Source organism: Oryctolagus cuniculus, chromosome 1, assembly GCF_964237555.1.
Source record: "Oryctolagus cuniculus chromosome 1, mOryCun1.1, whole genome shotgun sequence".
Classification (NCBI taxonomy): Eukaryota; Metazoa; Chordata; class Mammalia; order Lagomorpha; family Leporidae; genus Oryctolagus; species Oryctolagus cuniculus.
The window spans coordinates 202,924,780-202,938,854 of NC_091432.1; the positions used below are offsets into that span (position 1 = coordinate 202,924,780).

General features: G+C 49.6%; 1 protein-coding gene across 3 annotated transcripts in view; it reads left to right on the forward strand.

The window, feature by feature from the left end:
- The window catches only part of SEC61B (SEC61 translocon subunit beta), a 78,705-nt gene that overhangs the window by 47,622 nt on the left and 17,008 nt on the right, over window positions 1-14,075 (forward strand). For 2 of the 3 annotated variants that reach the window (XM_051843625.2, XM_051843624.2), the window contains exon 4: window positions 5,040-5,161. In XM_051843625.2, coding sequence (XP_051699585.2) covers window positions 5,040-5,161 — 122 coding nt within the window. Of the gene's footprint in view, window positions 1-5,039; window positions 5,457-14,075 lie in introns of those variants that run through there. The other variant, XM_070054878.1, reaches the window with a different exon arrangement.

Sequence of the window (14,075 nt, forward strand, 5' to 3'; positions counted from 1 at the left end):
ACTTTCTGAAGGAAAAAGTTTTAACACTCCATCCATTTTTTAGGATCATTGACGATTTACCAACAAGTAACTCAACCTTCTTATCAAGATGGTACCTTTTATTTTAAAAAATACTGGATACAAGACTTTGCTCTGAGCAGAGAAAAACTGAGTACGAATACAAAGTTCTGTAAGAGGTTCACCGTCAAAAGGAAATTTGCTCGGATTGTCTTGTTGCCTTGTGTTTGAAATGCCAGAGAGAAGACCAGCTGTGTCAATTTAAAAAGTGATCAAACTTTGAGTGGAGTTCACAATATATATTTAAGAGAGATATGTGAAATTTGAATACCTTGAAAGTGAAATTTGAGGTCTGTAAGCCAAATTATTTTTCAACTGCAGGCATTCGCAGCGTCATTTCCCTGGACTACACAGCAGTGGAGTCTGAGGTGTGCTCCACTCTCCAGGGAAGCATTGCTCTGGTCAGAGACACGGGGTGAACTTCCAACACAAGCAGAGACCTCAGACATTTTCTGGACTCTGCTTCCCCTTAGTCGAATCCTAGTCTCGGAAGGAGGCAGTTGCAGTGGAAAGAGACGGGATAGAGATGCGTTGCACCGCAGAAGGGGAGGGTTCCCCGGGATCAGCAGCCTAGGACCTTGGTTCGCAGGTTCTTTGTGTTCACGCTGAATGTCTGAGTACTAGAATTTTGACATAACACGTGAAGTGTTTCCCCAAGTGTTTTGACCACCAGACTCTGGTTCAGAAGCATTACGTAAGATCAGTGTCCCATTAAACACCCTGTGGGAACTGCTTTCCACCATGACAATGAAATATGCCATCGAGAGCTTGAAAGGCAGATATTGCGACCCAGGAATTCAGCTCAACATATCCGTACTGGAAACATGATGTCATATAAAAGGTCTCTGAGCATTCACTACTGCCATATTCTGAGTGTTTGTGTCCTCCCAAAATTCACTTGTTAAGCCCTGGAGCCTCTGGGAGCAGTCCCTGTCCACCTCTTCTACCCAAGCAAGGAAGCTGTTATCTATGAGGACCAGGCCCTCACTAGACACCTGGCCAGCTACTGACTTGATCTTGAACTTCCAGCTTCCAGAACCGTGAGAAATAACTTCCCATTACTTATCAGTTGTGAAGTCTGTTGTTATAGCAGCCGGAATAGACTAAGGCAATCTTATACATACTTCCCTGGAGACATTTACTCAAAGACATTTCTTCCAATGCTATTTATATTTGAAATAATAATAAATTTGTAGCTCTAAATATTTGTAGATATGAAAGTAGGTAATTTAAGACAGAGAAAGATGTAATATCTGTAAATGACACAGAAAAGACTACATATTTTTTTCAAACTGAACAAAAATTTATTTCTTAAACTTACTTAAAGAATTAGACCTGATATATAGTAGAACATTTATGTAACACTTAGAGTTTTGTCAAAGAAACAATAATAGCTGTGGTTACAACTCACACATGCGATTCACTGCAAAGATAAAAGTACATGCAATAGACCAGCTTTCCGAATGAAGTTAGATGAGGTGGGGTAAGACAACAAAGGAACAAGAAAGGACTGCGTTTACACATTAATGGGAGCTAGCTAGGATATAAAAAGGAGACATATAATGCTTATCCCTGCATTAAGACTACATATTTTCATTAGAATATAACCTCAACTGGATTCAATAGGTTTTGGTATAAAAATGTCATCTTTATTACTTTCTGATTTCTTTGAAGCAGTCATTATTTAGGAGTACATTTTACAGTTTCCAAGTAGTAAAGATATTTTCATTATGCTTATGTTGGCATGCAGTCGGAGAGTGTGGCCTATAAAATTTCTACCTTTAAAATTTTATCAAAGTTTTTTCTTTGATTAATACATGATTAATTGATTAATTTTTATAACTACTTCAGTGTTCAAAAAGCAAATGTGTTGCTTATATTTGTAGAAGTGTAGGTTTTCTATCTATGTCATAATTTGAGTGATTAAGGTATACTATTTATGTGGTTATAAGTTTTAGGTCCTTGCCTTTCTTGTTATTTTTGAGTCTTTATTCCTTTGTGTATCAACTTTTGAAGATGGCTTTTTATTATCTTCCACAGAAATTTTACCTTTTTAAATCAAATTCTTCTTGTATTTCTTTGAATTTTTGCTTTATGGTTAGCTGTTATTTTTTTAGAGGAAGAGAGTTTCATTACTTTTCATCTTTTTTATTCTGTTTAATGTTTGATTTTTTAAAAAATATTTATTTTATATATTTGAAAGGCATAGGTACACAATTGGAGACAGAGATCTCCCATCTGCAGGTTCACTCCCAAATGCCTGAAATTGCTGGGGCTGGGTAAGATCAAAACCAGGAGCTCAGTATGGGTCTCCCACTTGGAAGGTGGGGACCCACCCACTGAGCCCTCCCACTGCTTCCCAGGTCTACCTTAGCAGGAAGCTGGGATTGGGAACAGAGCTGGGATATGAGCACAGGCACTCCCACTGGGGATGGGAGTGTCCCAGTTGGTGCCTAAATCACTCTGCCAAATGCTTGCTCCTGGTGTGCTGGCTTCAAGTGCATTTTGAGTGATATAATATTGCAACTTCTGCTTTCATGTTGTTTGAATTTGCCTGGTATCCCTTTATTTGAACACTTTCCTTATCTCTTTAAGCACATTTCTTGTTTGTTGTAATCCAATAGATTGGACTGTAATAAAGGAATTCAGCCCAGGTACATTTAGGGTAATAAATACCCTTTCTTATAATTTTATCTTTTCTATGTGTTTTATTTTGTTATTGCCTAATCTTTTTCTTAATTAATTAATCAACTAATAACTTGGCTGACTTGAGTTAGCTATTATTCATTCCCTTTGTCCTCTTACTAATTTTGAAGTATTTCTCTGCATTTCAACTCTGCAAGTGGTTACTTATTTAGTCCCAAGAATCATTGAAAATATATTATCCCTTTTGTCGGATGACAACAACAATTTGCCTCCAACAGGTTGTTTATTTATCAGATGTAAGTGAGGAGATAGCCAGCCCACTCTGCAGTTCTGCCTGCACCTCGAAAACATCTGCCCCCAGGCCCCCTCTCTGAGCAGTAGAAAAACCTCAGGTTCTTCAAACCAGAAGCTGAGAATCAGTGCCGGCCAACAACAACCAACCTGACTGCTGGCTCTGTCCCTGCAGTGAACTTCAGCTAATCACAAAGATATTATTATAAAATTACCATGGCTACCTCTCGCTCCCTTCATGCACCTGACACCATGACACTTCTGCGATTTCCAAAAGAGAGCAAGGAAGGGGACAGCACCCAAGACCTGCCCCCAACTCTGCCCCTTATGAATATTCAAGTGAGCCCTTCCCCAGACACCGCCACCCATACCTAGGAAGGACCCGAACCTCGTTGAGTGCAGCTGTCTTTTGAGCATGCCCACACTCCTCCCTGAGTGTGTGCTTTTGCTTTGCTTGTAAATAAATATTGCTTCTCTGCTGACTTTCACCTGCATCTTATCCTTGAAGACTTTCTTGCACCACAGACGAGAACATGGACCCAGTCATCTGACAACATGCCTGTTCCTCTCTACTAATAGTAAAATGAGAGGAAACAGAAAAGTCTTATTCTTTTACTCTCAACCTTCCTGTGTTTTTCATTTCCAAGTATTGCTCAAATTATTTAAAACATTGAAATTAGGCTGTCATTAGGTTTTGTTTTTCTCTTTTCCCTGTTATAAAACTTCCTAGCTAAGCCGGCGCCACGGCTCACTAGGCTAATCCTCCGCCTTGCGGCGCCGGCACACCGGGTTCTAGTCCCGGTCAGGGCGCCGGATTCTGTCCCGGTTGCCCCTCTTCCAGGCCAGCTCTCTGCTGTGGCCCGGGAGTGCAGGGGCGGATGGCCCAGGTGCTTGGGCCCTGCACCCCATGGGAGACCAGGAGAAGCACCTGGCTCCTGCCATCGGATCAGCACAGTGCGCTGGCCACGGCGGCCATTGGAGGGTGAACCAACGGCAAAGGAAGACCTTTCTCTCTGTCTCTCTCTCTCACTGTCCACTCTGCCTGTCAGAAATAAAAAAAAAAATAATAAAAACCTTCCTAGCTAAAGCCTTAGCTAAAAATCTCCACTCCTATTATGCATACATGTACTACTACATACACAAACACATGCATACATATGTAGAGGTGATATTAAGAATATCTAACAATCAATATGGAACTGGCACCAACCTAGCCAAATGGACATCAGCTTTTATTTTTAAAAGTTACAAAGAGAGAAGGAGAGAGAGAGAGAGAGAGAGAGAGGTTTTCTGTAAGCTGGTTCACTCCCCAAATAGCTGCAATGGCTGGGGCTGGGCCAGGCCAAAGGCAGGAGCCAGGTGCTTCTTCTGTGTCTCCCACGTGGGTGTGGGGCCTAAGCACTTGGGCCATCTTCTACTGCTTTCCCAGGCACATTAGCAGGGAGCTGGTTCAGAAGTGGAGCAGCCAGGTTTGGAACGGGTGCCCACAGAGGATGCTGGCATTGCTACACACGCTACAGTGTCAGCCTCTGGACACCAGCTGTGTTAACAGCATGCTTATCAGAGCTTATCAATGTCCTTACTGTCATTGTCACTCTGCTTGATCTCCTGCTTGAACTGTTACTTGGATAGTGTACTTTTTCCAGTGCATTCCTCAGCTAGGGGATGTGGGTGACATACCCTCAAAACCCCACCAAATCTACCTGTACCTATATTTTTTCCTGGAGGGGCTATTCCAGCTAGCTGTATTGCAGTTGAGTAGTTGGGTGGTAGTCTGATTCACTTGCCTTTTGAAATTTATTTCTTGTTTCTGACAGTTGCAAGGGAAAAAAAATCTAGTGATTATACAGTGGGAAAATTAGAATTTGAGACTTAAAAAAAATCAGGTTATCTGAAGGTCTCCAGTTCTCTGTTTAATCAGCCCTGTCTCAGACTAGAAAAGCTCTCACAATATTAAAACATCTTTATTTGAATTAAAAAAAAAAAACCTTTTATTGTCTGCTTAGCTATCATGATGATGTCACTATTCTGTTCCCTCCTTCTAGAACGCTCAGAGGTGAAGACAGGTCCATGGCGGCAGAGCAGGGGAATGGCCAAGCCTGGAATTCAGATCTCTCTCCACCTGCGCTACTGTTATGGCGACATCAGGCTCTGAGAATCCGTAATTGTATGGGAGCTCTGGGACCACAAAACATCTGTGTGGGGAGGGGAGGCGACGGTTTAGACGGCAAATGTGGCTTTTATGCGAGGCTGTCTCGGGACAAAAGCGTTTGTATAAAGGGAGATAAGGAATGCGGCTTCAGACCGTCTCTGGGATAGTGATCTTTTGTCAGTTTATTAAATTCAGATTTATCACTCACCGGCTCCCTCACCAAAAACAGAGCTGCCGGCTGTCTACAGCAGGGAGCAGAAACACGAGTTCTCAGGGCATCTGAGCAAAGAATAAAGAGGAGAAACCTTAATGACCTGTCGCTTGGGATAAATCTTCGCGGTCCCATAAAACCAGGATGACAGGAGTTTATGTCGTTCCTCAACACTTGAATGTCTAATGTGGACTGAGCAGGGAGCCACAGAAATTCTTCTTCTTAACAAACCTGCACCTGTTTGCAGGCTCTAGGGACTGCTGGGCGAAGTCGAGCAGTGCCGGTCACTCTGATGTCCCTCCGTGCTGCTCCTGGCGGCAGCGACCTTCTCACAGCTTGAGACAGAGGAGCCTGGGGGGCTCCAGAAGGTTCTGAGTTGATGGCGGGTATCCCCGAGAGATACTGGAGAAAATCATCCCAGAGGCACAGATACGGGCAGGGCAAGGCAGCGGCAAACGGTCTCAGAAGGTCACAGAGAGGTGGACATCTGAATCGGTGCCCTGTCCCACCCCAGCCTGGGGTCGGGATTCTGCGTCGTGAGGATCACCAGGTTAGAGCCAGGTGGCTGGAGCCTTCCATTTCTCAGATGAGAAGACCGAGGCTTTTAGCATGGAAACGACTAGCTCAGTCTGGCAGGATGGCAGGTGCAGAGGAAGCCCCAGCTATGCAGACCCCTGGGCGTCACCAGCTCTGTTAGAGTGACCGCAGTCTGGGTCAGCCAGCTCTCCGTCCCTGGCACAGGATACGTGGCACAGGCTCTGCGTGAAGAAACGGGGTTCATTTAGTTCACAAAGTCCAAATGGCCTGGTGCAGGCACAGGCTCAGGCCTTGGTGAGAGGCCCATAGTAAAAGGCAGCTGGTGGAGTGGGCGTCTTAATGGCGAGGCCAAACACCCCCACCCCCACCACACACACACACACACACACACACACACACACCACTCCTGCCATACACACACACACACACACCCAAAAACCCCCATCCCCATCATCACATACACACACCACCACCCCAGACACACACACACACAAATACCACCACCCCACCACACACACACACACACACATACAGACATCCCCAAACACCACCACCCCTGCCACACCTACACACCCCCACATACCATCCCTGCCATACACACACACAAACACATACCCAAACACCCTCAACCCCACCACATACACACACCACCACCACCACTCCAGCCACACATACGCACACATACCACCAGCCCTGCCTCCCCCCAGAGACATCCCCAAACACCACCACCCCTGCCACACCTACACACACCCACACACCACCCCTGCCACACACACACTCAAACACCCCACCCCCACCACACACACACACACACACACACGCGTGCGCGCACCTCTTTTCTTTCCTGTTGAAATACAAATACAAGGCCAGAAGTGAGCAGCCACCTGCTAAGTCCAACGTGGCCATAAAGAATTAAGTGAGAAAAAATCAGCACCTACCATCTGGTTAAACACAGGGGAACTGCAGCCGCCCCCCTCCCAAGCGAACACATACATGTCCTCCCGGGACACCCACGTGCGCATTGAACGTGAGGCTATGAGGCCACGATTCTCAGAGGGCGTGGCAGGAGCCCGGAACGGGGACTGGAGCGTCAGGGCACCCCAGCCGAGGAAGCGTGCATCTCCTATGCTTCAGGGGCTCCCCTGTGTAGACAGCCTGTGCGAGTGGGTCACAAATACTCTTCCCATCTGCCATCTGATTGCAACGTGAGACCAAGGCCACTGATCATCCTGCCTCTTCACAGGGCGGTGGTTGGGAGCTGCTGATGAGCGTGGGAGGGAGGAAATCTGTAAACGCGCAGGTGCCGCAGGGAGGCCAATTTTTTTTTTTAATTTTTCCATATCAGGGAGTCTGAAATTCAGATGGAAAAGCAGGAAAATACACACTATATCAACCCACGTGAGGCTGGCATGGTGGTGCAGTGGGTTAAGCCCCCAACCATGAGGCAGGTATCCCATATGGGCACCTGTTACTGTCCCAGCTGCTCCACTTCCGTTCCAGCTCTCTGCTAGTGGGCCCAGGAAAGCAGCAGAAGATGGCCCAAGTGTTTGGGCCCCTGCACCCACGTGGGAGACCCTGATGGAGTTCCAGGCTCCTGGCTTTGGCCTGGCCCAGCCAGGGGAAGTTGGGGCTATTTGGGGAGTGAACCAGTGGGTGGAAGACATCTCTCCCTGTGCCTCTTCCTCTCTTTTGGTAACTCTACCTTTCAAATAAATAATCCTAAATAAATTAAAAATAAAGTCCAGGGAAGGTGGAATTGGAAGGGACTCTGGAGGATGGGTGGAGGGTGATGGATAGAAAGGGTGGACTGGGGAGGGGGCACAGCTGGAGGGCCCAGCGGGAGAAAGCACCAAGAACCTGCACAGCCAAAGAATCAAGGCGGGACCCGTGGGCTTTCATATTTTTAAATGTTTTAAATATACTTAAGATTTAAGTACGTGAAGCATGTGAAAGAACGGGCTGGGAACTCGCTCCCTGCCCCGTATTAAAGGCCAGGGTCCAGGTCACAGGGTGCGCAGAGGGAGGCCCCGTGGAGGTCTCTCCCACGGTCCCCTGAGCCGCACAGGAGCAGAGCCCAAGGCTGTTCTCCACACGGCATCAGCAAGGCTGGGGGCCCGAGCTGGAAGCCATTCTGCCGCCTGGAAGGCACCCAGGCCCAGCCGGCCGCCCCCTCCTTCCCGGAGCCACCCACCGCCTGTTGGACCCCGGCGTGGCAGGGCCACGGAGACATCGCTGCCGGGTGAGGAGACAATTAGCTCCTTGCTTTCTTCCTGCAGGAACACACCCGGGCCCCCGTGGCATCTGTCCCCGCCTGTTCCTCCAGCTGGCCTCCCTGCCACGCGCCCCCTCCCCGGAACCGGCCGGCTGCCTGCGGCTCCCACCCACTCGGCCTGCCGGAGGGGCTCAGGGACAGGGGAGCGTGGCGGGCAGGGGGCGGGCGGGCGGCGGCCGCGTCCCGGTTCTCCCGCGGGCTTGGCGGCGCCGTCTGGAGGGAGGCGCAGGCAGCATATGGGCCGCGGACGGCGGCGCAGCTGCGGGAGGAGCGAGCGAGCTGGCCCCGAGGGGTAAACACCACCAGCGCTTGTGGCCACGTGGGAGACCCCGCGCGTGCGATTGCGGGCTCGCCGCTCCTCCCCGCGCGGCCAGAGAGAGCTCTGGCTGTGCTGGATAGTCTGCTTTTAAAACCACCGCCATCACCGTGAGCACCATCTTCACCATCCTCACCACCACCACCAGAGTAAGAGCGGACACTTGCGGTGTGCCCGCCAATTCTGCAAACTCCTTTGCGAACATTACTCCATTGAGTCCCTCAAGGAGCCCTCTGCGGAAAGAGCTGTCATTGTTCCTGTTTTGTAGATGGCAACATCGAGGCTTAAAGATCTCAGACTGGGGTCTGGTTTGGGGTGCAGTGAGTTAACTCTCTGTTTCCAACGCTGGAATCCCATATCGAATCCCCGGGCCCAGCTCCCTGATGTTTGCTCCTGGGCTGACAGTGGATGATGGTTGGGTCCCTGCCACCCATGTGGGAGACCTAGATGGAGTTCTAGGCTCCTGGCTTTAGCCTGGAGCAACTCTGGCCATTTGGTGACTGAAGCATCTCTATTTCTCTCTCCCTATCTCTGCCACTCTGTCTTTCAAATATATATATATGCACACACACATATACATACATACATACATATACATATACATATACATATATATATATATATATATATCTTTGAAAAATAAGTACAGTTTCTTGCTGGTGGCATTGCTGGTACACGACCAGGATCTAAGTCCAGAGCCTCACTTGTAGTCGTTATCGTGGCATGGAGAATATTGTTGCAAAGAACATCTAGATGGGAAAAAAGATGGCAGTGTTTTTTCTTGTCCTGAGTGCTACCTGCAACCCGATCGCCAGCGGCTCCTGGAAGCTGGGGGTCAGCCTCTCTCCCTCGTGTCTGTCGAATGCCATTTCCCCAGGTGGGTCGGTCTCCGCAGGTGGGGGGACCTAGAGCTTCCACATGAAGGCAGAAACCAAGAGTCCATTCATCACGTTGAAAGCTGATAGCCGACAGAGGTTCAATCCCATCTTGATGCTGCAAACTGGGAGAGAAGTGGAGAGGATTAATTTTCTCAAGCGCTGGAGGAAAAGTCCCCGAGTATCAAAGGCAGCACCATAAACCGCATGGATGGCACAATTAGATTCTTCTGCTTTAGGGTCCCTTGCAGCCAGAACGAGATTCTGGAAGATTCTTCAAATACATGTTACACAGGAATATTGCAAGCATGAACTTACTATGTTGTTTGGGATAAGGAGTAAATATATGGAGACTTTTTTTTAAAAGATTTATTTTATTTATTTGAAAGAGTTACAGAGAGAGGTAGAGACAGGGAGGTCTTCCATACACTGGTTCACTCCCCAGATGGCCACAGTGGCTGGAGCTGCACTGATCCGAAGCCAGGAGCCAAGAGCCTTGAGCCTCCTCACAGTCTCCCACGTGGGTGCAGGGGCCTGAGGATCTGGACCATTCTTCACTGCTATCCCAGGCCATAGCAGAGAGCTGGACCGAAAGAGGAGCAGCTGGGACTAGAACCGGCGCTCATATGGGATGCCAGCGCTTCAGGCCAGGGCATTAACCCGCTGCGCCACAGTGCTGACCCCAAACTTTTTTTTTTTTTTAAGATTTATTTATTTTATTTGAAAGGCAGAGAGTTACAGAAAGAGGGAGATAGACAGAGAGGTATCTTCTGTTCACTGGCTTACCCCTTAAATGGCTGCAACAGCGGGGGAAAAAGCCAGGACCTCCAGCCGGGACTCCCACATGGGTGCAGGGCCCAAGCACTTGGGTCATCCTTAGCTGCATTCCTAGGCACATTAGCAGGGAGCTGGATCAGAAGTGGAGCAGTCGGGACCCAAATTGGCTCCCATATGGGATGCCAGCGTCAGCGTAACCTGTTATGCAACCATGGTCCCCTTGCTTCCTTCTAACTTGAGGGTGGGGCGGGTGCCTGTAGGAGGCCAACTCCCTGAGGGTGGGCTTTATTATTTATTTATTTGAGAGGTAGAGTTACAGACAGTGAGAGGGAGAGACAGAGAGAAAGGTCTTCCTTCCGTTGGTTCACTCCCCAAATGGCCGCAACGGCTGGAGCTGCGCCTATCTGAAGCCAGGAACTAGGTGCTTCTTCCCGGTTTCCCATTTGTGGGGGGGGGGGCGGGGCCCAAGCACTTGGGCCATCTTCTACTGCTTTCCCAGGCCACAGCAGAGGGCTGGACTGGAAGAGGAGCAGCTGGGACTAGAACCGGCGACCATAGGGGATGCCGGCGCCACAGGTGGAGGATTAGCCTACTGAGCCACGGTGCTGGCCCCGAGGATGGGCTTTAGCTGAGCCCAGCACTGGCGGAGGGCACCATGGTGAGCCAAGGGGAAGCTGAGTGGTCAGCGCTTTGTGGGGTCCTGCAGAGTCTGAGAACAGAGCCTGCCACACCTGGATTGCAAACATGCTTACAGAGCCACCGAGACCCATGACACTTCTGCCTCAGCCCTTGTCTGACCAGGAGGGCCCGGGTGTCCTGCATGGAGTCCTGGTCTGTAGAAAGAGGCGTGGACTCCACCTCTTCCCTACCTTTGCAGCCTGCACCCACCCCTCATCTGACACTCTTTGGCCTGTGGGTATTTGCCTATGTACCCCTGATTTCTGCCCACCACGCTTTCAATTACACTTGAAAGCCCAGCTCAAGTGGCTCCTCCTGCTGGCCTGCATGAAGCTTTCCTTGGATGCCCCCAGCAGAATCCATGGCTTTCAGCCTGGGGCTGCTGCTTTGTGAGTTCCTCTGCTTCGCACATTCTGTTGTCTTTTTTTCTTGTTGGTTCTAAGGGTATATAGGTCGAGGAGAGGACCGACCACCTCTTCTCGTCCAGAGCCCAGTGCCAGGTAGATAAGGGTGCATCAGAGCGCCTCCTTTTGAATGAACCATAAAGCACAATGACAACCTCCTGCTGGTTTTATTTGGCCTTATTCATTTGTGCAAACTTCCAAGGAGACTTTGAGGGGCTCGTGGGGGAGCAACTTGCAGGATCCCTGAGATGCAGAGACTCCTAGGGCTTTGCCGGTCCTGGAGCTGTGGTCTGAACAAAAATGGGCACCTAGAAAAATGTCTGCCAGGCAGGCTGGAGCTGGCTCCCAGGAAAAGAGCTGGTGTGTGGAGACAGTGGGCCTCATGCCCGGAGATCTCTGTGGGGCTTTGGGCTCCAGGATGGCTGCCTCCTCTGTGCTGCCCAGCCCTGCAGATGTCGTGACGTCCCTGGTCTCCAGGTCAGACCACGGAAGCTCATGCCAGCCTGTTCCGGCTTCTTGGTCGTTCCGCTCATCAGGCTTGACCCAGCATGAGTGGTTCAGCCTCAGAATCCTTCACTTGTGGAAAGCAAAGTCGCTCCTTGCATGGGAAGGACTGATTTATTTATTTATAGTTTTTAATTGTGCTACAGTTAACAGACTAGTGCATGAATCTTAACTGCAAGTCTGATGCTCTTTAACATACATATACATCTGGTAAGCATCACCCAAATCAGGAAATGGAGCTAAATGAGATTTGAAAAACTGACATAAGCTTATAAACTGTAAAGTGCCGAAAAAAAGGATGCTTTTGAATATTGCCAGGAGGTGGAGCCCCTTTCCCATCCAGTTCTTCTCCTCCAGCGTTTGGGTTTCTAGAAATCATCAGCGCTGGTCACAGCCGTCCTACAAGTCATTGCTAGTGTCAGGCTGTCACTATCCGAGCCCTGCAGAGTGGCTGTGGAGTCACAGGCGCGGTCCCACCCACTGCTGCTGATGCCCTCGGCTCCCGGGCTGCTGCCCTGCTCTGTAGTTAGTTCCTCTCTACATCTTTCTGGGGAACAGGATGTCCTCCAAAAGTGGGGGCCATTAAGGACACAGAGGTTGTGTCGTTTCAGTCTGATACCATTTGACTTAAAACTGTGCGTTGTGTGCCAGCCCTGGGTGGAGAAGGGGAGGAGATGTGTCCCAGGCCAGGCCCTCCCTGGGGGCTCACAGACCGGGTTCGCGGGTTCGTAAGTCCGCACCTGTACCGCGGCTGTCACCCTCTGCTCCTGTGGCTCTCTCCCCCGAGGGTGCCCAGGCCCCTCCCTCCAGTGCCGACCACTCCTCTGGCCTTTGACCAGCCTCTCCACCTGGTGCTCAGAACTCTGAGCACCTAAGAAACCTGTCTTCTCATCCCCTGACCCCAGCTTCCTCCTCCGTCATCCTGGCATCGCTAACACCCAGCGGTCCTCTTGTAGCCTCCTCTGAGGCCAAGGTTGCCCCTGCCAGGTGTCTTTCTTCTCTCCCAGAACCTTGGCCATCATCTCTGGAAGCCCTGGCTTGTGCAGGAGCCTCCTAAGCAGCTGTCTGCCAAAGCTGAGTCCACTGCTCCCTGTCTCTGCCAAGCCCTACCCACCTTCCAGACCTAGAACATCGCCTCTGCCCCCTATGACAGCCCAATTCCCTCCGCTCCAGGTGACCGCCCTCTTCCGCCTGCTCGTCACTGTCACTCTCTGTCAGAACCTCTTCAAGGACTTCCAGACACATGTCTCTCTCTCTCTCTCTCTCCTCTCTCCCTCTCTCCCTCTCTCATTTCCGGTTGCCTGCTTCCTAATATGGTGCCTGGCCCTTGATCTCAGTGCATGAATGGTTGAAGTCCACCCTCCCAACTGGATGGTGCTATTAACCACACCTCCAGAAACCCAAGTCTTTCTTAAAGGGCCAGGGTGTGCTTAGTCAAGTGGGGCTTTAAGACTTTTCCTCATCCTGTCATCCCGGACCCTTGCACCTTAACAGAAAAGAGCAGGCGCGACTCCACATGGCTTGCGAATGCCGAATCTAGAGAAAGTTTGTCATAATCACCCACCTACTTGAAAGTGCAAACTATGTAATTTGCCTTTAAGTGATCTTAAATTAATATAAATAATGAAGTGTGCTCAGAATATTCAAGTACTGGTACATCCAATTGAACACAATTAAAATTAAGACAGATTTATTAGTATTGTGACGATTATTGATGAAAATGGTAATGATAAATAAGGAGAAATGTTAAGTACAACAGGGAATCGGTAATATTTCTTCCAAGTACTCATTTTGCTGTGACTACCCAATTATTAGGACATTTAATGTGTTATTCAGTGCAATTAATTACCCACTTTGCCTCGGGAAGGCACTAGGGAGAAATTGCTTTCCACCTAGAGGGGCCCGGTGACTCCTAGCAGCTCTGAAGGAAGTCGCACACGCCCCTGGGGAAGAAGGGACGATGGATGGCGTGTTCTCAGTCTCACAGCCAGCTGCTTTGTAAACTTGGAAGGTGCTGATCATGGGTTGGCAGGTGGACTCAGGAAACCTGGCTTGAGCCTTGACTGGGTCACCAGCTGTGTGAACGGAGGGCGCTGCCACCCTTCTCAGCGGTCAGTGTTCCCGGTAAAACGGGACTAACACGGCCTGCCCGCGAAGATCTCCCCGTGCAGGGTCTCTGCCCATGGTGCCGACGTGTGGGGCCAGGCGGCCCTGGATGTCCCCCACGCGCCGTCTGCCTCGGGATTTGCTTTTTGTTCCTGTAAACTGGCTCTGCGAGTCGGCCCTGGCCAACTCTCCTAGGCCCCTGACACCATGACGCAAGGTCAGTGTGGAAGGTTATACACCTGCCCTCCA